Genomic DNA, 23,362 nt, shown 5'->3' on the forward strand with positions numbered 1-23,362 from the left:
GAGTTATGGCTCTCTGTAATCCTTTTGATTATCAGGATGGCAGAAACACTTCCTCTTCCCTATCAAACTGGTTCAGCAGATTAGCTTCTGCTCTGCCTCATATTTAAGTTTCCTTTGATTTAAGTGAGTGTGTGGTCTCAGTGTTAGTGTGCAATGGCGACATGGAACCTATTGTAATGGGTGACGGGCACACACACACATACACACGCTTCCTGGGAACAGCAGAGACAGCTGACTGTTCTTTAGCCAGGATGTAGCATTAGTGACAAACAAGGAATGTTGTTAATCAGATTTAGAGCCATTTCCGAAAAGGAAGAACATGTTCCCCCTCCTCCTCCTTACTTATACTTTGATTTAGATTTCTTCATACCACTTCAAAAGAAAAAATAAGGATGTTTTCAACATTCATTAATCACGTGTTTATGTCCTGGCCATCATCAAGGGGAAATCTGATTTCAGGATGGTGTGGTCGTCAACTCTTTATTTACTGGATAAACTAGATTTTCATATTAATAGATTAACAACAGTAATCAGAACGCAGTTGCTCATGATGAATGAATCAGGACTATTTTTCCATTTATAACACATGTTAACAGTAAAGTCGCAGGTTTTCTTTGTTTTGGTTCTTAGGCGGAGGCAGAAACTTCATCTGCCTGCAAAGGTTATTGGATTCAGTGTTTGTATTTAAGTTGCTTTCAGTCTTTACCTCATTGCTCTGCAGCTTTTCTACAAGAAAATTTTCCAAAACTAAAGGAAACAAAGGGGGAGGTGCTACAGTTTAAAGGGGAACAATTATGATTAATTTGAACTCCATATTTTTTTATTCTTGGACTCTCCAGAATAACTTTTGTTTTAGTTCTTTTCCAGTTGGGTTTCATTTAGGAAACCAGTTGGTGATTCTTGGCAACTATGTGTATGTAACCAGCAGCAATTACTTTGAAAAAGTAATTAATTATAGTTACTAGTTACTTCTTCAAAAAAGTAACTGAGTTAGTAACTGAGTTACAAGATTCTAAAAGTAAGTAATTACTTGAAAAGTAACTATTGCGTTACTTTAAAAAAAAAAGTTTAACCATGGGGTCCAGGGTATAATTGGCCATTTTTAACTACTTTTGATTTATTTGACCTCTACATTTCACATTTAAAAACTATTTATTTGCCTTGTTTGGTATCATCCTTTTCAGCACAACCTCACGTGTCAGAATTTACAGTCATGTTTTCATTTTGACATACTGTATTAACACAATTGATCTAAAAATCAGACAAAAAACATAAAATCCGAGTAGAAAAAGTTATATTTTTTACTGTAACAACCACAAACATGTTTATTGAATCATATTTCATAACTTTAAATGCAAATAAAAATTGTCAATTTTAAAATCATACGCACAAGTTTTGCAAACAACAAAGTTATTTGCAGCCATTTACCTTTTACCCTTTTTTTTTTAACCATTTCAAACTATTTACAGAACAATCAGCTGTTCTGCATTCAATAAGATGCCACACAAATTATTTGTGCCACTCCAGAAAAGGTGTATCACTCCTTTTTCTACCTGGAGACAGCAGTCACATCATTGTTCTGACACACAACACAAAACTATCCACAACACTACACAATAATTACACAAGACAACACATTAACTACACACTCCAAACACACTAAACGTGACAAATCTCTCACATGTCAAAACTCCCTCTCTCTCTTTTTCTGCTCTCTTTCTCTCACCGTCACTCCTCAAACTTCCCCCTCTTCCTAAACAGCCAAAAGTCATATTGCCATATCATTTTTGATTGGTCAACATGGTGCACTTTTACACCAACACGAAAGGGCTGTTTCTTGTTTTTTGGGTTTTTTTGGTCATAAGCAGAGAGTGCTTGCTAGCTCTGTCCTTAGACAGTAAACGTGACGAAACTATTGAGGAAAAACGCCGCATATATATTGTTTATCATGACTCTGGTTTTACATGGCCTATCAGGACAATTTAAAAACTGGTATATATCACCTTGTTGCTTTGTCATCTTAAAGTGGTCATGTCATTGGCTTACCACGACTACTTTATTCTTCCTCAGTCAAACAGCAGCAGTCATGCGATTGTTTTGCCCCCTTAGCTCCAGGTGTTGTGCCAAAAAGTGATCGTCGGGCAGAAAGTGATTGCTGTCCGCGGGAGCACGCGCAGCTGCTTAAAGCTGTAGCGCCCAGATTACTTACAGCTACTTCCATGCAACTGATATAAGATGTGGTAAGCTAAAGACAGCTTCAACCGTCTGTTTGTTGAAAAATAGTAAAGCAACCGCACCGAATTTTCTTGTCACTAACAGTAATGGCATTGTAACGATAGAAATAGTAATTAGTTAGATTACTTGCTACTGAAAAAAGTAACGCCGTTACTTGTAACGCCATTATTCCCATCACTGGTAACCGGTTGGCGAGTGGTTGCTGAAGGTCGCAAAGAAGGTGCAAAACCCACTTTGTGATTACTTTGGTCACCACAGTAGCCTTTTATTTGAATGGAAGATGCCCACCTGTATGCAAACACTTGCAAAGGAATAGTCAAGCAGTAATAAAACTTAAAGTTAAGTGTATCAAACTTAAGTGTGATAGAAAACCAGGAACTGAGCACGTTCACCTTCAGTCATCAATGTCTGCTAACAACCAAATATAAGGAGGTTTTCTGTGCTACTACGTTCACTTTGCAACTTCTAGCAACTGTTGCCAGCTCGTCAAGGAATACACATTTTTCACTAGTGACAGGTGGTTGCCAGATTGTCGCTGTAGGCCTGTGTGAAGGGTGGCTTTACCTTTAAGGAAACTTGCTTCAGATTGACTACTCTGGATGTATGTGGGTTATGTCCACTCTTATTGACATCATACAGTTTTATCAGCAGAAAAAATAAATTCAGGTGTTTTAACCTCCTAGGACCTGGTGTCCACGTATGGGGACATCACATTTTGTGTTGGCTAGACCACAATACTAAATTTTGCTCTTTTAAATGGCTTTCAAATGAGTCATATTGATCAAAGTGGCACAATTGTTGTTTCTCATTTTGTTTTTGTACCCAGGAAAAATGCTGCTGTGTTCAGACACCAAATAAAGAGTTATGTACATCATTACTCAATAGTAATGTACAATTGAGTACAAAATTGTAACCAAATAAAATAGCAAAGAGAAATTAAAAATGCATGCCATGAAAGAGTTCGGGTCTTAGGAGGTTAACCACAAGGAAACGTTACTGACCCCATTGTATGAAACTCTGGCCTTGCTGAATATGAAGATCCACTACAATAACAGGGCATATAATAGTTCATGCCCAGTCATTTCTTCCTGCTGTGGATGGCTCACAACCTTATGCCTCCTGTGTGAAAATTGTCCACCTTCTTTAAAAGCTTCCACACCAAAAAAGTGGGAAAGAAAATTTAAAATGCTAAAATTGTGTCTCGAGCCTTTTTATTTAGTCAGCTGGTTCTCCTTTCTCAATACAGAGTTAAGTTAAAAAGAATGATGTAGCTTTTAATACATTCCTTTTTTTTTTCTACACTTTTTTTTAAACACTGTGTGTTAATTCAAACAGCATGACAGATGGCATTCACTTTGTAGATTTCCTGAAAACTAAATGCTAATTATCGGACAAAAGTGATTACCTCTGCCCGTTAAAAGCCCACAACCGTACACAATTAGCTCTGTCTTTGGTGGACAACTTTCATTGGCTTGTTACCTCTGTGGTTGGCTCACTTTCATCCTCCTTTTCCTCCATTTGACTAATCCACTTATTTCCCAGTGAGGGAATGCCAAAACACCTGATGATTAATGACACAGGGATGCATTAGATAGCCATGCATGTATGTCTTTATATATGCGTTGGTGTTGTATTGTTTGTTGTTGTTGTTGTTATGCCCGGAGGCTATAATGAGCCCATCACACGTTAGCGTGAAGCTGGCACACAGATCTCCCTCTCGCTGTTTTGCGCTCACACACGTGCACCGATGCGGACCAGGCTGTAATGAATCCATCTGTGCACGCAAAAGCCTTTTCTGTAGAAGCAGTGATGTCATTCATGTTAAGGTGCATGGTGCTGTTAGTTAATCTGATTTAAACATCTCTTATGCTATCAGGGTAAGAGCTGAGGTCATCCCTTGTTTAAAAAAAGAGGCCGTGGGCTTTTCCAAGTAAAGAGTTTGGATTATTGACTACTGTGTGTTTCAATCAGAGAAAAAGAATCAGTGAAGCTGGCGAAATTTGGACCACTGTGCTGTATAATTGCAACCATATTGGAGCCTGTATTTGTATTATGCTGGCTCAAGTTCTACACAGACTAAACAGCCAAACATCCAAAATATGCTTTCTGTGCATGATTGCAACATATTTATGTTCGCAAGTATTAATAACCAAGGCAGCTTTGACAGCGACATAACCAGCGTATCACCTTCTGTTCTGTGATGGAGTAAATGGCTCTCCAAAAACAGCTCTGGAAAATATCATCTCTAATTAACATCAGGAAATTTTCTGGAAAACACATAAGAAAGCTGATGTCAATGATGCCTAATCACAGTGAAATGTCTTTAAAAATGTCAGCACTACAAATTTTCTGCAGACCGTTGGCAGTAAAAATTTCAAAGCACGCACGAGTATTAAATGTCTTCAATGGACCGGTATGCTATATTTCTCAGTTTGAACAGTAACACCATTACAGGCAGTGACTTCCAAGTGTAACATTGGGCTCAAGTACAACGTCTTGCTTACTGGAACGCCTGGCTGCAGGTTTGAAACTTTATCTCTCTTGGCAGCTCATGAAGGGTGTTAAACAAATACAAAAAAGCTGAATTTTTATGCAATCTTCCACATAAACACCACAAGTCATTGTTTCAGTAGGTATTAAAAATATACCACAGCTGATAATGATGAACCAAGCAGCCATACCAGTAAGTTCGCTAGTTAAACATTAGCTCCTCAAGTCATGCAGAAGTCGGTTTTCAAAGATAAACTATTTCGTTTAGATTTTTAACCTCTTTTCCTTTAAAAACAAGCACTCAGCTTTTTGTTGTTGTTTGTTGAACTTGAATAGTTTAATTTTTTTTTTTTTAAATAATGTGAACATATTCTGCTTTGACTGCCTTCATATCTTATCTTACTAGATGTTGTCTATTGTTTTTTTTTCCTTTTACTGAAGTGGAACCACATGATAAGCAAATATTTAGAAAGATAATGACCCTGCAAAAATAAATTATTCTGTCACCGAATAAAATCCCAAAAACTGGACTGAAAAATAATCTCTCTAATTAATATCAGGAAATATATAAAGACATATAAACATGTATTTATGAATGAAAATCTGTGCAAATTAACACATATTTAGGAAATAGTGCATTTAAAAACAACTTTGTCATGCAAGAAATAATTCTCTTAATGTAAGTAATTAGATGGGAAGTTTCATGGTGCTATCTATGAGTTAATATTTTCCTCTGAGAGGGTTTGCAATACTTGGGAGATAGTACTGTGAAAAACAACAAAAACAAAAAAGTCTTGTCCTCAGGTCACTAATCAGTGCAGCTTGGTCTGATAAGTTACAAAAAGATGAAACAATACGAGAAACAATATGTAGAGAAAGAAGTGAAGTTTAAGATCTGTGAAACTTCCTGTCCAGCTGCTTCCAGCCATAACACCACAAATTTCTGGATGCTACTGTTGAAAGCTGGGTTATATTTGGGTAATGCAGGCGCCAGTTTATGACAAGGAAGACAAACCCAAGGAATTAAAAAGACAACATCTCTGTTTCTTTTTAGATCTTTTGTTTTTTAAACTGTTCACTTTGAGTCCAAAGATTTTGGTGGTGCACTCACTAAGGCACATACCATAACTGAGAATAAAAGCTATAAATAAAATACAGTAAGCACGCAGCTCATGTTGTGCTGTGCAGCTTTTACTTCATTTACGTCATCCCAGCTCTGATAAATCTGGGAAATAAATCAGCTAAGTTGCTGTTCAACAAAACTTCAGCAAGTCTGTTCCCCATTAAAGTATTACCTGATAAAGGTGAAAACGGGATCAACCGTTTATTTTGTGTTAACGCTTTTTTAATACTCCTAATCTGTCCAAAGAAATTAGTTCTACTAAATTAAAAACACTTATTGTAGATGTGATCTGCATATTAACTACCACCTTGGTTCTGTCTCACATAGCCAACTTTTTACTCTTTATAAAAATGATCATTTTCTAATCATATTTTTCTTCTTTTTCCATTGCGGCGGGTTGGAGTGGAACAGACTAGCTGCCAGTGATGGTAAAAAAGACCATTTTGCTAATGCTGTAATGGTTGCACAATGGGGGTTGCATTTCACTTATTTTACGAGTGGTGGAGAGAGCGCTCGGGGATCTGTGTTATTCTGACTTCGATGCGTGTGTGAGCTTGTGTACTTCTGTGTGTTGGTGGAATGTGGCTTGTTAAATGTGAGAATGTCAATGCTCATTGTTTCCCGGTCAAGATATCAGTACCAAACCATCGTGTAACTCCCCTGGTGTTTTACCTCCAGCTAATCTTTCACCTCATCTCTTTGGTGGTCCATCAGGAAAAGCAGGATCTCGCATCTTCATAGTGTAACGAGATTTATAAAATATGCATTTCTTTTAGTTCTACTGTTTGGACATTAAAGAAAGTGCCTCTGAGTGGTTGTTAAAGTTACGTTATTTCACTCCATTATGTTGTTTGGGAATGTGGCTCTATAAATCCTTTAGTGTTGCCTGTTACACTATAATGTTTAGGTAATTAAGATTTATGTAATTAATGTTACTTTGACTTATGCTTGTTCCTTAACAGCTCCAGTTATATGTTAGCCTGTTTAATGTAGATGTGTTTGTTTGGCTGTGATTATGGAGTGTCAGCCATTACGGGCCTAACAGTTGGGGCTGTTTCTCCTCAGGAGATAATGCCAGGTCCTGTCAGCCTGGTTTATACTGTATCAGCTGATCACTGTCACATAGTCCTGGGTCAGGGAGTGACTGAAAATAACTCTAAATGTTTGTTTTTTAACTTCTTCAGGCTGTGTGATGGGTGGGGTTTATCACTTCAGGTCAGCTCAGATAATAGTCAGTAAGCCAGAGAGTAAAGGAAAGATTAAGAAGGCAGAAATTTTGTCTAGTGCTAAAGTAAAGAAGTAAGTAACATTAACTGCTTTTTTCGCAGTATTTAAATGTGGAGCACATTCACATTGTTTATAGTGAGACAAATGTGGAGGAATCAAAATCAGAGCCGCTGCAGAGTGTCCTTAAGACGCAGTTTGAGATGTTACTGTGAAAGAAAGCAGAGTATTCAGATTAGATTGGAAAGAGTTTAGCATGCTACAGACTACTTGATCTTCTTTCCAAAGGGTTTGACTCATCATTCTCTGTTAAGCTAGATATTTTTCAGGTGGTTGTTTTAATTTGCAGTAGTGCAGAAATGAGCTGAACCTCATTTCTTTATATTTTGTTTCCAAGGAGCCAGACACTTTTGGACATTGGCTGCTTTTTCAGCCAGTCCAGTCCATTTTCAGAGGAATGTATTTTGAGTTTGTTAAGCCACTTACAAACTGACCTGTGAATCATTCAAGCATAAAAAAGGCACAGATTTTATGGTGTGAACCAGTGTCAGCGTGACTATGATCCCAAACACACTGACAGTGCAGTAAAAGTATACCTTGGAACAGTTGAAGTGAAGGATTGACTTTTCCAGGGCCCAGAACTCAACTTCTTGACAGAATGTAAGAAAAGGTAGCCAGCATTCAAAGAAGAGTTTTGAAATGTCCTTCAAAAAGCCTGAAGAACTATTCCTGAACACTGTGTAAAAGGAAATGAGGCTTGTTAGAGTTGTTCAATGTCTGTTTTTATACAGATTTATTGAAACAGTTTGCACGTTTCAGTAAACCTTTGCACCTATTTCTGATTTTCCTAGCAAAAAAAAAAAAAAAAAAAAAAAAAAAAATAATAATAATAATATATATATATATATATATATATATATATATATATATATATATATATATATATATATATATAAAAATAAGGGTTGGGTCAAGATTTTGTTTTGCACAGCCCTCTTGAACATTTCTTTACCAAATATAGTTATGCGTTTCAGGGTTCTGTGAAACAGTAATTAATATTAATTTAAAAGGAAACAAAGTACAAAACTTATCAAAAGGATTTCATCAGTAACGAGTCAGCTGCTGGCTGAGGCTTCGTGGCGCAGAGACAAGAGAGTGGTATCAATCATTTCAAGTCACTCTGACAAGTTAACTGATGATGTTTCCTTTGAGTCCCAGTGTTTGCAGGCCTGTTCTGGTGCATCCAGTAGATGCTTGATCAGATCGGTATGCGGGGAGTTTTTAAAGTTAGTGAATGTCTGGACTAATGGTTTCCGAGCAGGACTTTACACTGCATCGGGACCATTACCTGTCAGCTATTTAAATGTTTGGCCTGATCGGTGCTGTTACATACCTTATGTTAACTTTCCAGGAATATATTTCACAAACTACTTAACAGGTTACTGTGAAGACACCGCTGTGATGCAGATAAAGCTCTAAGAGAGAAAGAACACATCACAACATTGCTCTCTGTGATGTGCTTTTAGTTTATCTTAGAATTTCAAGAGTACTACTTGAAACATACAGAACAATAACTCACACTTGATAAATTTATATGCTGTCACATTGAAAGCTAAACAATGGGTAAAATGTTCCAGTGACTGCTTGAGTAATGCTTTCCTACCCTTTTAAAGTACTTTATTAAAAAAAATCTTCCATTTATTAAAAGTACTCTCAACTATAAATTGGGAAACTTTTCATGATCTCCTTGAGTGTCTGTTTCACCTTTACCAGAGGCGAGTGTTTGGGTGGGACGGTATGAGTAAGAACTGTGGGAGACATGGTAGAAGTGTTTATTTCCACCTACCAGACAATGCTGTCCCAATGCTTTATTATGACAGTGGAGGTAGAGTAAGTTTGTGAGTCAGTGAAGGGGAGGACAGGTCAGTCTGTGGGCAGAGGCCGGACTCTTTGGCTCATAACCTGGAGAAGAAGTCGGATAGAGCTAAATCACTTTTTTAAAATGGTTTGTTTTGGATGGTGATGTACCAGTTTAACAGTTCACCACACAGACAAACTGCTTTCCATCCACAGTCGTTTGGCTCAGGCTAGTTGACTATTTTTAATCATTTCTCCTGTGGAAGAAACAAGTAACTGCTCTCTCCTCTGCTAATGCTTAAAAAGAAAGTTGACATGGTCGCTCTCTACCTGGATAATGAATAATAGTCATATGTCTGGTTAGCCTGGAAATAAAACGTGATATAATGCAGATACATGCTTTTTTCCAATTACTGAATAATTGCTGTCCTTGACCAAAGCCAAGAGGAAGACACGCAAGTTAAAACTTGGAATGATGTGCCACGTTTTTCTCCCTGTCTGCACGCTCTCCTAAAGAGGTACGTCATGATTTAGTTTCACTCTGCACTATCTGACAAGAGCTTCTCTGTGACGGTTCAGTGCCAAGCCTGGAATCAGGTTAAACTCTCTGCCTTGTTTTAGGGGTATTTTTACAGCATGGCAATCTGTATTTGTGTCTCGCCGAAGTAGTAATCCCTTTGTTTAAATTTTACTTTACCTTGTTGTATTAAGGTTCTTCTATATGGGAAGAATCAACATTAAACTTAACATTTCTGCCTTTGTTCAGACGTTCAATACAAGACAATGTTTTTGAGGGGTTAAATCTGTTACCTTCCAGTTTCAGGACATTTACTTTGGCTTCTGATTTATCTAGCTAATAATGTCGAGTATCTTTTTATATTTCAAGAAAAATCCAATTATCTTTGCAGATAATGAAGTATCTAAATGTAGGATTATTTCCATGATAGTAAGTCTAAAAAATGTCCAAACAATCTAATTAATGTCACATTTAGTAATAAAAGGTGATTTTTTTGTGCACCGTTACATATTTTGCAGTGAAGTAAAATGATTGTAAAAGAAAAAAAAAGCCAGAAAAACTCAATAGTCGTCACTATTATAAATAAAAAAAAGAGCCATGTAGTCTTGAAACTAGTTCATTTGCATTGGATACTGGTGATATTAAATCACCACTTGGCAGATAATTTGCTTTTTGAATTTGGGACTCAGTTTTGGATTCAAATGTTGAGATTTAAAAAATTAATGTTTTTGACTGTCACAGCTGTCAGCGCTGGCAACGATCGTTTGGTATTTGTAAAGTAAAAAACCCACAGAGACTGCAAATGGATGATTTTCTGACCTGTGTCTCATTTTACTCACCGCGTTTTGGCTTTGTGCTGCAGGTTATAACAAGTTAAAATCCCGTTTTCTCTCCAGGTCACTAAAAAGAATGAAATATCAGCCAGAATATGACAAAGAATATAAAATTCAAGTAGCAAGAGTATTTTGCCACTGTGGCTGAAGTGATGCTTCAGGTTTTACCAGCATGTGTCAAGGGATGCCTATTTTTTGGTTCGAGCCCCGGCTTGGACAGTCTCGGTCGTTGTGTCCGTGGGCAAGACACTTCACCCGTTGCCTACTGGTGGTGGTCAGAGGGCCCGGTGGCGCCAGTGTCCGGCAGCCTCGCCTCTGTCAGTGCGCCCCAGGGTGGCTGTGGCTACAATGTAGCTTGCCATCACCAGTGTGTGAATGTGTGTGTGAATGGGTGGATGACTGGTTGTGTAAAACGCTTTGGGGTCCTTTGGGACTAGTAAAGCGCTATATAAATACAGGTCATCTAGAATAGATTAAGGTTAAGGTATACATAAGTCAAAATTCCTAGGAAGCTGTTGTCAATAGAAAATATTTCAAGTCTGATTGTACTGGCAGTTTCTTGTTTTTTTAAAGGCAGAATAAACAGAAAGTTACAGACTTCAGAGATGATGATTGTGTTGGGTTCTCACTCCTTGATAACAAGAGTAACACTAATTCAAAGCCACAGAGGAGTTTAGAGTATGTTTGATGAAAACGTCTGGTGTGTATATGAGATCCAGTTGTCTACCAGCTCATTCGTGACATCAGAAATTTGGCCTAGTTACAATGTACCCTTTGCTCATGTCTTTCTGATTAGACGTTCAGAGAAAATCTGTCTCCAAGCAACATTTTTTAATGTTTTTCAAAATAATAAAAAAAAAAAAAACGTTTTGAAGTTGGAGGCTGGGGCCAGGAGGGGGTGGGGGGGAGGTTACAATGAGAGAAGCATGAAAGCTCAATGTAGATCACTTCGCAAATGGCCTCAGATTGTCTGATATGAGTTGGCAAGTGAAGGTTGGAAAACTGTGTCCTTTTTTTGGTAAAGTACCTGCTCTTGATGCTCTGTTGGATTCAACTAGATCTCTTCTAGTCACTTTTGAGACCTTGGGTATGAAACACATTTGATAAAAGTTTTAATCTGCAGGATATTTTTATTTTCTTTTTTTTTTTTTTTTTACCTTTTATAAAACACATGTTTAGAATAAAAAAAAGCATAATCATCACTAGCGAGATGACACAGTTGCTTCTTGTGTTTTCATGTTGGAATACTGAAAATAATTTCAACAAGAGTTGGCTCAGGTACACAACTGGGACACTTCTCATAGCAGAGGACTCTGTTGCTGCTCAGTACACACCTACTCTCTCCACTCACTAACACAAAACTCCATCTTTCTGGCAAAGTTTGTACTCCCTGAAATCCTTTAGAGCTTAAATATATCTGAGGCAGCTGTAATGCCAAGGACCATTACTGCTGTCAGAAAGAAGGCCGTGTTCCAACAGTACAGTATAATTGACTCACTAATAGATCATGAGTGATCTTGGGAGAGGGGAAGAAAGATTCCTATTGGAGAGTGTGGTTTGGCTACTTTGAAACTTAATCAAGGTTGAACCTGTCTTCAGCCAAAGATCAATTACATAAATTAGCCTCTAGGTCAAGCTTCAGTGCAAAACAATCTTGTCACGTTGGCTTAAAAAAAAAAAAAAAAAAAAACCAAGGCAGCAGCTGACAAGTGTTTGAGAAAACAGAAATGTTTTGAGCAAAATAGGCAAGTGACCCGTGAGTCCAATTTGTACGTTAGTTTGGCATAACCTCAGATTCAGCTGAATGCTGCCTTTGTTCAGACATAGGGGAGCTAGAAAGAGAAGACGCCAAAAAGTAAGAACAAACCAATTTTTCAAGGGATGACAAAAAAGTTCCAAAGTCCCTAATCTCAAAATGTGTCTGTCCCATTATATAAAATCTGAAGTGAGTTAAATGTGTATTGCACCAGTGTTATGTTAACATGTTGCTGTATTTGTTGTTGCAGTGGCTGATTGGAGACAGAGACAGGGACTGTGGGATCACCTGCTCACGGACGGGGAAGCCGGTGTGTGGTTCAGACGGGCGGAGCTATGACAGCAACTGTGAATTGCAGAAGGCGCGCTGCAAAGATAAGACACTCACATTAGCACACAGAGGCCGGTGTCGAGGTGAGAGCTAAACTCTGGTCAACTCTGTGCAGATACACGGAGCTATTTTCAGGGTGCATTCAAGAAAATTGAGATGTAGGATTTATCTGTTTTTTTTATAAATGTAAAAAGTGATGATGTTTACATGAATGTTTTCCTGATGTCTGTGTTTACACAATCCATTTCTCACACATAACAGTCCACAGCTATCAGTAAAAGTCATACATGCATTTACATACATCAACGGGCACACAACAGGTACAATAATAAGTCAGACACAGCACTAATGAGAGGTGTTGGGATGAAGGTTGGTTGCAAAGCAGCTTGCAGGTGCATAGCAACTTTAGGTTGGATAAAAAAACTGACTCTGTACTAAGATTAGCTGACCTGTGGGATTGCAGTTGAGGTTAACTTGGCCTACCTATACTGATGCTTTGCTCATTTTCTGAATCTGTATCTAGGGCTGGAGAGGAAATGGATCAAAAAGAAAATCACCCTAAAAACACATGGTGTACTATAGCATTGCCATGGTAGATAGTTTGCATTGGTCTGAAATGTCAAAACAATACAGCTGGATTTGTACTTTTAGATTTTTGATACTTTGAAATATTCTAATAGATTTTAATTTAGTTTAAGTTTATTTAAGTTTTCCTTGTCACACCTGTTGCTCATTAAGGTGTACAGAGATTTTGTATTGTACTCGACTCTAAATAGTACCTGAAAGAGTACAAAAAAAGAGCATCAACAGCCAAAACCACACAGACTCTGTGACCTTTTTGTCATTCAGGTAAAAACTGGGTGTTGCCAGTGGCTCTAGCACCAACTGCTATATCTGAAGGGAGAGACGTGGAGCTCAAAGGTAAGAACTGTGACACCTTAAACACCGCACACAACCTAAAATGCAGTTTTAGAATTCATCATAACCTAATATGGCCACTGAAAAAGCAATAAAATAAAAATGAAAAAAGCAATAAAATTAATTTATTAGAATCTTAAATAGCATATTTAAGTAACTGCAGCCTGTGGCCACAACTCAAAGTCTGGGAAAAGTGGAACTAAATGAGAAGATGTCTTTAATTTTCTGCCTCTGTGTAGCTATGTAAGTTTTTACAGACCAGGCTCACACACTTCCTCAGTTTCTGGATGCCAGCCACCCAGCAACGGCAGAGATTGATAGGTCTAAAGTCAAGATTGGAACCGGGCATCGTAGCCCCCTTTTTTCCAGACCCCCTTCTATCCATTAGAAAAACAGCAGTACGACTAAATCCATTTTTGGAGTGAATCTGACTCCCTTTGTGTGGTAATATGTGGCTTTGTTTCATAATACCAGTGTTGTGCCAAGGGAAGGAAAGCTGGGCAAAGCTCACGCAGTCTTTGCAGATGCAGCAGGCCTGTTCTGTTGTAATGAAAATGCTGCTTTATTTAGGCAGGCAGTTTGTGAACCAATCCTTGTTTACAACGACAAAGCCAGGCAAAGTCTCGTTGAAATGTGCGTGAGATTCAGATTAAACACAACAGATTAATTTGAATACGAGGCTTATAAATTGCTAACAAGTATAACAAACAACCGCAAACAACAACAAGCACAAAGCTGTGGCTGATTCAACCGGCAGACCTGCTTATTCATTATTTAGCTTTAAAATCAACACATTATGCATCATTCAAAGTCTCTCAAAGGGAGATTTGTCTGTGTCCATACACTGTGTTTCGGCTTTGTTACAGCTAACAAGCACGAGACGACAACCTGCAAACGACTGCTGGGCTCGACTTTCTTTTTACATTTACATAAATCAGACGTATTCAGGTTGGATTTTGGGGTTGCTTTTATGTCTCACTACAATATTCTATCTGCATTTTCTCTACAATACAAGTCTCATTTATAAATTCATGCATTGCTGTCCTCCTCAGTGACATCACCACCCTATTTTGGCCCTGTCAGTCTTTTATGCTTAAAGGAGACATCATGTCTGTCTCTACTCAGGTCCAGAGATGACTTTTTCAAACTTTTATTTATCCAGGAAAAATATTTGTTAAAAGTGGAGGACCGTGGTCGACTGGTCAGCTCCCTGGTGTGACTGTGTATACATGAACGGTTGAACATGAACTCATGTCCACAGGATTTTTGAGTGCAATAAAAACAGTAGTTGCTGACGGGAGTTTGAACCAGTGAACAGCTGGTGTGAAGCCCACTTCATTCTCTGACCTTTAAAGCCACCTCCATCTCTGTGCCTCGAGAGCAGGACAAGCTCATCGGTGCTGCACGAACAGTTTCCACTGACATTTCCAAATATCCATGTAGAGTACATGACGCACTCCTCAGCACTAACAATGAAGTATCCATAGCCTACATCTGGCACTAGCAGTGGTCAGTGTTGAGGAATGTGTTGTTTTAGTATTTTTGAAGACTGTTAAAAAGTCTCTGCCTCCTCTAGAGTTGAGCTACCTGCAGGTTTATTATGGTTGGAGCTTTTTTTTTCAGATTTGTGAAAAACCACACGCTGAAAGTTTGATTAAGTGTTTTAAGGGTCAGATTAAAAATCAAAACTGAGAAGAAAGTAATAAAATTATGTTTGTTTTCCCATCCTGTCAAAACATGCCCTTGAGCAAGGCACAGCAGTAAACTGTGTCTGTATTTACAGGTGTGAGCAGAGTGTTACTGGCACAGAACATGTGTCTTCACTACATAAAAACAGTGCTGGAGGTTTGTATGCAGTGTTTGAGAACAGAAGGTCCTTTCAATACGTTTCAGATGCAGGACAGTCCAAGTGTCGTGTTGAGAGGAACCAGGCTCTGGAGCAAGCCAGAAGACCTCAGTCTTCAGAGTCCATGTTCATCCCAGAATGCAATGAAGATGGAACATTTGCCCAGGTCCGTATCCAATCATCCGCGGCTTTTTCCTTCCCTTTTAAATCTTTCACGCTTCATCTTTCTCTTTCCATTAGTCTCATGTGTACCCCCCCTCTTCAGATCACCCCAAAATTGAGCTTTTTCTTCACTGACAGAAAAGTCCACCCCCTGTTCTTTATTTACACTCTCATGTGTTTTACCTCTTCCATGTGTCTTGCCTCTGCAGGTCCAGTGCCATACTCTGACCGGTTACTGCTGGTGTGTTACCAGTGATGGCAAGCCAGTGAGTGGCTCCTCTGTGCACAACAGGACCCCAGTGTGTTCAGGTACTAAATAGGGGGGAATCAAGTTGGTAACCTGTTGATGAGGAGCTTTTCCAAATCATCTTAAAACATCTGTTGTATTACCGCACATACAAGTGATGGTTAATTATTTGTGTTACCTGAACAGCTCTACTTCGGAGTATTTTTAACAGTCTGCATGACCAAAGCATCCGAGTTGGTTGGATGTTTCCTGACAATTCCTTGTCGGTATGAAAAACAGAAAAATAAGCTTTTAGACATGATAGTGGTGGCTATGTTTGCTGGATCTTGCAGGCAAGCGTGCTTGGAAGCCAAGTCACTGGGTTTTGGGGCCAGTCAATCATTTTAGGAAGTGAACTAGTTTTCATAATTCAAAAAACATCTGGCAATAATTCTTTTTCAAAGGCTTTATATAATTTTAGGATACTACTGGACACAGAGTTAAACTTATAAATGATGTTCAGGAAGCCTGCCAGTCCTGATGGAGGATAAAGAGTGAACACAGCATTTGGATGACAGTTACAAAAGGTCTGTCTGTAAATGTCGAGCCATTCTATGGGCACATGTGTATTAAATGTCATGTGGCTTACAGCAGGTGCAAGGTCAACGAGAAGGCTAATGGCCATACATGCAGGGGCCTCTCGGCACTCAAACTCTCCCCCCACCTCTAAGTGCTCTCAGCAGGCTGGAGGAGAGAGAGCAAACGGGGCTCTGCACACTCATCCTGGATGGGAACACTTTATGATAATCACCATCATTTTCTCTCAGAAGATAATACACAGCGATCTTTGCCAGAGCTGGATTGCAAAGCCACTAGAGCATATGGTGCAAATTTTGTGTGGAAAGTGCGGTGAAAGTGGTCGCATGCCCCTCTGAAACTGCTCAGCAGACAAAGCACCCCCAACCAAACCTCCCCTTTTCTTTTTCTCTTCAGTTCCTTGATCGATCTCTATCTGCCTAATCTGCTGTGCTTTCTCTTTTCTGTCTCTCTAACTTGTGCCACATTTTTCTGTTTGATGCTTTGAAGAAAACTTCACAAATTGATCATACTTCCATCCACCCGTTACAACAATAAAACCTCACCTTACTGATTTTCCAATTTATGAAGGTATGCTATGACAAAGTAGCTCTAATTATAATTTTTTTTGCTCTATTGTTCTCTGCACCAGATGTGTTTTTTAATGGCGCATATACTTCATTTTTCAGTTCACCCTTCACAACAGAAAGTGACAGCAAATTAATTTGTGCAGCCACACAAAACATGTGGTCCTGAAAGTTTTGTGACTTTTCTGTGTTTAACGCTGCAGAAAATTCTTGGTGCTTTTTTCCGTGAGGCTCTGTTTCCTCAAACATCATCACTTTGCAATGTTTGCAAAACATTTTTTACTTCACCCCTGTAAGCCAACTCAGGGAGAGACATTAGACTGAAATGAATTTATTTTGGTGCAAAAAATGAATTTGCTCCAAAACAGAGCTGCACCAAATCATATTTGCTTGTTCTGTTCCTTAACTTACAGGATTTGGAGCTTTACTGTTCATATATGACATAAATCTGTTCTGGATGATTGGTTTGACAAAATAAGCAATGTGAAGATGTAAGTTTGGATGATATCTTTAACTACGACATTCTGACAATCCAAAAATACAAAATACACTGATTGGCCATTTTGTTAGATATACAGTATACTCACATGGTAGCAATTCAGTGAATATAGGCGTGTAGTCATGGTCAAAATGACTGGCTGATGTTAAAAAGGAGCATCAGAATTAAGCAGAAAGGTGATTTTGTTTGTGCCAGATGGGCTAGTCTGAGGATTTCTGAAACTTCTGGCACAACCATCTCTTGGCTTTACAGGTAATAGTCTGAAAAAGAACAAATATCCACTTAGTGGCAATTCTCTAGGCCTTGTTGATGCCAGAGGTCAGAAGAGAATGACCAGACCGCTTCAAGCTGATAAGAAAGCAGTAATTCAGATAACCTGCTGTTACAGCAAAGGTATGCAGAAGAACATCTCTGAATGTACAACACCTTTAACCTTGAAGCAAATGTGCCACAGCAGCAGAAGCCCACACTCGGTGCAATTCCTGTCAGCCTGGAAAGATAGGAAACAGACTGTAATTCATACAGAAGATTGGAAAAGTGTTGCTTGATTTCTGCTTCGACATTTAGATAATAGGGTCAGAATTTGGTCTAAACAACATAAAAGAGTACTTCTTCCCTATTTGTGTAAGTGCTGGGGATATTTTGTTGGCTCACTTTAGGCCCCTTGGTACTAACTGGTACTTGGTACCATAGTTTAAATGCCACACCCTCTCTTAATTATTTTTGCTGACCATATAAATCCCCTTATGGCCACAGTCTAACCATCTCCTGATGGCTGCTTCCAAAGCATTAATGTGCCATGTCACAGAGCTCAGATCATCTTGAACTGGTTTCTTGAACATGACAATGCACTCAAATGGCTTCACAGTCTGTAGATACCAGCGAGTTGCACTAATAAAGTTGACACTTGAGTCTAGATAACAGATTAATTAAAAGCAGTTACACTTAGCAAAGGTTGGAAAGTGCATTCTCGTGTAATCGTGTTTAAATACACTCTTTTTAAAATCCTGAAATGTAGTTTATTGCACAACACAATTTCTACCTGTCTCCTTTCTGTCCTGGATAAGATCCGATATCTTCATTGTTTCTTGCAAAGGTATGTATGACACTGGTGCCTGAATCTGGGCACAATAAACCCACTGGTGTCTCCGGATACTAAAGTTTAACAGTACATGCCCAGCTCATCTGCCCCTTACTATACCTTCCCAATCAAATAACCTTTGACATGCTCAGATGCACCTGTCTACTGTGACCCAAATCAATCATCTCGCATACATTTGCAGGAAACTTCCGTGAATTTATGGGAACTCATGCTGGGACAAGTGGATTGTCAGGTAGTAAATTTCCTTCTAGTTGCTTTAACTTAAAATAGAATCTCCCATTTTTCTCTTCTATTGTAATTGGTTGCACCATTTAATTTTGCCCTGCCCTCCGTGCATCCACGCATGACACCAAATACCTGCATGCACCAAACAAGAATGACATTTAGAACTTGGAATCTTTCATGTTTAATTTCCACAGATGAAGCAGATCATTCAGTTTTGCGTTGGTCTGTATTAAAATTATGCATAGTACTAACAATATGTACTCGTCCACCTAACCAAAAGAAGAGACACCAGTGGATTGGGTAATCAGTAGGAGTGCTGGTTTTTCTGATGTTTCCTGTGTCGACTGTTTTAAAAGAAATAAAAACATATTTACTTGCTGTAAGTTGGTAATTTTTTTATTTATTTTACCAGCTCAAAAAACAACAAAAAAAAAAAAAACAGTTTTGAAGACAAATCCTTTAAATTTAACTTTACTGGCTGTTACTGTCTAGTCTTTGGTTTACACTGTTTCTTCCTCTTCCCAGGGTCAGTAACTGATAAGCCACCAGGGCCACCAAACACAGATAGAAAAGGTGAGTTGTGATCTGCTGTTATGTGTGCATGTACCCTAAAAGTGTTTTGACCTGATTTTACTCCATGTGATCCATGCAAAGTCAACATTTGTGAAGAACACAAACTTACACGTACTGGCCTTCACTGTTAAAGGGAATCTAAAAACAACACCAAGAGATGTTTCCCCCCTTTTATAAGATGCAAATGATGCTGAATTTATTATAAAGATCTCAAATATATGCACCACTGTCTAATGCATCCCTCAAGTGACAGTTCATCTTTAACCATAGCAGTTTTAACAAATCTGTCCAAAATCTTGACTGGTTTTGCTCAAGTTATGCTTTTTTCCCCACCCTCCAGGAATGGTAAAATATGGAACATTATAGAATTAATTCAAGAAATTAAAGAAACACTGAGGAGACTTTCTACTGAGCCTCTAAAAATCGGTCTTTGCTTCAGAAATCTCACAGAAAACAGATCTTAAGGAATTTCTTTAAACTGAAAAAAAGTGGGCAGTCTCTCGAAGCTTCTCTGCCGATGCCGTTTCACACCACTTGACAATTGCAGTAAGTTACAGGTTATTTTGACATGCTTATCACACTCTAGCAGGGTTTACACATAGACTTCTCATGTATGGTAAATTAAGAGAGATATTTAATAAACAAAACAAAAACGCTGCTGCTCATTCTTTGTTTCACCTGGGTTTACACCAAGACCGACCCAGTGACTACTGCATTTTATTTACAGTTCAACCTGAATAGGTCAGTTTGACCTCAGGTTCTTTAACATTACTGACATGTCATCTGATTTAAGAACTTAACATTAGTGTTTATCTCCAATCAAAGTTTCTCTGTTGTTTGCTTTTGATTGAATTATTTCCCAAGGAATTTTCCAGATGCTACAATACCGCATGTGGGTGAGTATTCTAGGCAGTTCAATTCACAGCATTACATGAGATCCTTTAAAGTTTTGCAACTCTACCTAAAAGCTTAGCTACTTTAAATTTTACCAGTTTTCCCTACAAGGTCACCCTCTTTGGTGCCCCTGGGTTACTTTCAATGCAGCTGCAGTTTTTAGAAATCAGTTCTACTCTAACTGCAAGGGGTATATAAACATGGACTTTAGACTTTTGTAGGGAGCAAACTATCAACTTCTACGTCACTGCAGAGTATAGTGGAGAATGAGAGCTGGGGCTCTGGCTCCTGAGACCAAACAGCAGTTTTTGACAGAAATTTCCATCCAAAGGCAGCAAATGACAGTCACGACCATGCTCATCATTCACAGGGTTTGAATTTGCCTTGATAGGATCTGACTGACAGCATGGAGGTCTACTATATTGCACAGAGGGAAAAGATTAGGTGTGCACTGTGCACATGGTCACAGTGAATTGAAATGCAGGAGTATTTTCACCTCGCCAATAAAAGCTTTGCTCACCTGCCACTTTGAAACAGTGTGCGATTGTGGGCTACATAGCAAACTCAAAAGTCTTCATGTGATAACAGAGGGCGACTTCCAGAAAGCATTCTTGAATCTTTAATAGGCAGAGTTGCAAAACTTTATAATCACATCTATAAATGTAAAAAAACGGACTTGAAATGTTTTTAGTTTTTGCTTAACAGTTAAATTGTTGTATTTTTGTTATACCCATATGAACTTTAGCATTGCCAGAATTTAATGTGTTTAAGGGAGGAAAGTCAAATATTTAGTTAATAATTTACCAAGAAAACTGAAGACAGCAGTTTATTTGGCCCTCAGTGTGGGAGCAGAGACACAAATATTTTACCAGTGTTTAACTGTAATGAATAAGAATAAACGTTTATACTGTGATCTTCAATTTTATTACTTGTAGTTTTGGTTAGTAGTTAAAGTGAGCTGCATATTTGCATCTGCCAAAAACAAGGGAGTCACGACAACTTCTAAGTCTCCTTCTACACTGGCATATTTTACGAAAGGAAAAAAGAGGAAAATATTGCTTAATTAGATTCTTCTGTGGCTTATTAGTGTTTTTTATTTTAGTGTCCGAGACAGTTAATTATCTAGTACTTCATGTGTTTTGAAGACTTTGCCCCGAGGATGATGCTTGAGTGATGCGTATCCGCTTGGGAGAATAAATGACCTCGTATTATTTTTGTAAAAACTCGTGTGATTCCATTTTAAACTGGTTTTGTTATATATCCTTCTACTTAACCAAGGTGTGAAGGAGTAATTTTCCAGCGTGACGTGATTGTAAACTAACGATGAGACCATCACCGAATTCACTTTGGTAAATTCCCTGGACATCCATGAGTATATTATTTCCAAATTTTAATGCATTCAAGGAACTTGAGATCTCACCAAAAACAAACATTTTTGGGCAGACTAACCAGTTGACCTACTTCCTAGCGATACATTACAACATAATTTGACAATTAAGAATGACGACACAGACAGTTTCACCTCTTTGCATTAACTGTGGATGCAGCTTTCTGATGCTACATCTGCACTGCATTTGTCCTGAGGAGCGGTGTCCTCCTCGTGTGAGTGTCTGGGTGTGTGGTTTACACTGCGAGTGTGAGTGAGTGTGCTAAATGTGCAGCTGATCATGTTGGTGTGAGGATGATTTATTGATGCATGTGTGCAGGACCACATGTGGGTGTTTGTCTCTCTCTCTCTCCTTTCTATATTATTCAGTCTGTCTGTCTGTCTGTCTGTCTTGGCCGGGCCATGTGCAAATCCCAACCATTCAACAGTTCTGGAGAGTAGATTGTATTAACCTCAATAATAGTAGTCTCTTTCCGTTTCTTTCTCACCCTTAACCCAGATGATGGCTCCAAGCCCACACCCACCATGGAGACTCATGTCCCCCCTGAGGGTGATGGTAAGCCTCCTCAATAACTCCTACACAGTCGCTTAGATAATTAGTGTGCATACGGTATATTTATAATGACTCATAGGTTTAAAGGCAGCTGACAGCATTGCTCCTTTGTGTGCTTACATCCCATGTCTTAAGAATGCACCATTACATCAAATGGAAAAGGCCAGATGTTAAAATACCAAATGATACATTTGATATTTTTGGAAAAACTGGGATCTTGGATGCAATTTTAGCTTTGGTTTTGTGGGCAAAGCTTGGCTGTGCATGTTGCTTTTCAAATAAGTAGCTACTGGTGAGGTTAAATAAAGCACGGCTGTGTGTAAAATTTTCTCGAGATCACCTAAATGTGTGAAAGCTATTTGTCTAGAACTTGTCATTCTGTCGCTGCAGAGATAACTGCTCCAACACTATGGATAAAACAGCTGGTTTACAAGGAGAACAAAAAGAACAGCTCCTCTTCCAGGAAACCAGGTGAGTGAAAGAAAAATTTTCTGCTTATTCTACACATATTCTCTAAAATAAAGGCATTAGGGGTATGCATTAATTTGCAAGTTTGTGTGCGTGAAGCCTTTAAAATATAGCATTGTTGGATGCTGATAAACTCAGCTCTTCTCTGCCACACTTTTTACATACTCAGGCTAAATAATTAGCCATACTGACCTTTGGAAGATATGAAAGCTATCAGAGAAGTTGCTAGAACCCTAAACAAAGTATATATAAACGTGGCTCCGGTGTAACCAGTTTCAAAACCACCAGCTTGCCATGAAATGTAATCTGTTTTAACTTGAAGACAGACCTACACTGCCAGGGTTATGTTTTGTGGTTTCATTCCTTTGGTGTAATTTGTTTAGCTTTCTCTGTCTCCTTTTTAATTACGCCTTGACGTGTCCACTAAACTCTGGGCGGTTTGATGGCTGTACCAAGTCGAGGAGTGAATGAAGTGTGGCCTGTGTGAGCATATGTGTATTAGGAGTAGATGGATATATTGGTTAGCTGATATATATGGGTTGATGTAAATCTTCAAAAGTCTAAAAACAGTCTATTTTCTTCAATAATAAATCTTTCATTCAGACTGTATCTCCTAAAGATGGAAAAAATGGGGGGGGGAAAGTGCAAATCAGGCACTTACTGTGTTTGTGTTGAGCTATAATGTTTCCACGAGTGTTTAAAAAAGCATTTATGATTTAATCAGACTTTCAGGAAATCAAATACCCATGAAAACTGATGTGGAAGCTTGCAGACTTGTAAGCCCTGTAGTTTTTGCCGTTAAAATACTGAAAGGAAAAAAGAAAAAAATTCACCACATCTCACCAGTAGTTTGTCTGCCCGTCTTCTTGCACACCTCAGTATTTTGCATCTAAATATTGTTGAGGCATCTATGTAATCTCACAACTCTTCTTTCATCCTAAACCTTTTTGTCTGCCATTTACCACAAAATCTGATTTTACA

At 38.5% G+C, this 23,362-nt stretch overlaps 2 protein-coding genes across 9 annotated transcripts in view; one reads left to right on the top strand and one right to left on the bottom strand.

Moving 5' to 3' along the window:
• The window catches only part of ccdc177 (coiled-coil domain containing 177), a 61,003-nt gene that overhangs the window by 20,459 nt on the left and 17,182 nt on the right, over positions 1-23,362 (bottom strand). Inside the window, exon 1 of one of the 2 annotated variants that reach the window (XM_085342965.1) lies at positions 17,268-17,381. The exons of the other annotated variant lie outside the window; for it this stretch is intronic. Coding sequence (XP_085199091.1) covers positions 17,268-17,303 — 36 coding nt within the window. The 5' untranslated portion in view covers positions 17,304-17,381. Of the gene's footprint in view, positions 1-17,267; positions 17,382-23,362 lie in introns of those variants that run through there. 2 annotated transcript variants of the gene reach the window in all.
• The window catches only part of smoc1 (SPARC related modular calcium binding 1), a 56,398-nt gene that overhangs the window by 8,637 nt on the left and 24,399 nt on the right, over positions 1-23,362 (top strand). For 4 of the 7 annotated variants that reach the window (XM_085342967.1, XM_085342969.1, XM_085342966.1 and 1 more), the window contains exons 2-9: positions 12,286-12,448; positions 13,215-13,286; positions 15,177-15,295; positions 15,501-15,600; positions 18,463-18,513; positions 19,032-19,079; positions 21,824-21,916; positions 22,304-22,384. In XM_085342967.1, the coding sequence (XP_085199093.1) occupies positions 12,286-12,448; positions 13,215-13,286; positions 15,177-15,295; positions 15,501-15,600; positions 18,463-18,513; positions 19,032-19,079; positions 21,824-21,916; positions 22,304-22,384 (727 nt within the window). The remainder of the gene's footprint in view (positions 1-12,285; positions 12,449-13,214; positions 13,287-15,176; positions 15,296-15,500; positions 15,601-18,462; positions 18,514-19,031; positions 19,080-21,823; positions 21,917-22,303; positions 22,385-23,362) is intronic. The other 3 variants (XM_085342970.1, XM_085342971.1, XM_085342972.1) reach the window with 3 other exon arrangements.

The sequence above is a fragment of the Diplotaxodon limnothrissa genome, linkage group LG19, assembly GCF_057381915.1.
Source record: "Diplotaxodon limnothrissa isolate DT_005_m linkage group LG19, D_limnothrissa_male_GT1.1, whole genome shotgun sequence".
Classification (NCBI taxonomy): Eukaryota; Metazoa; Chordata; class Actinopteri; order Cichliformes; family Cichlidae; genus Diplotaxodon; species Diplotaxodon limnothrissa.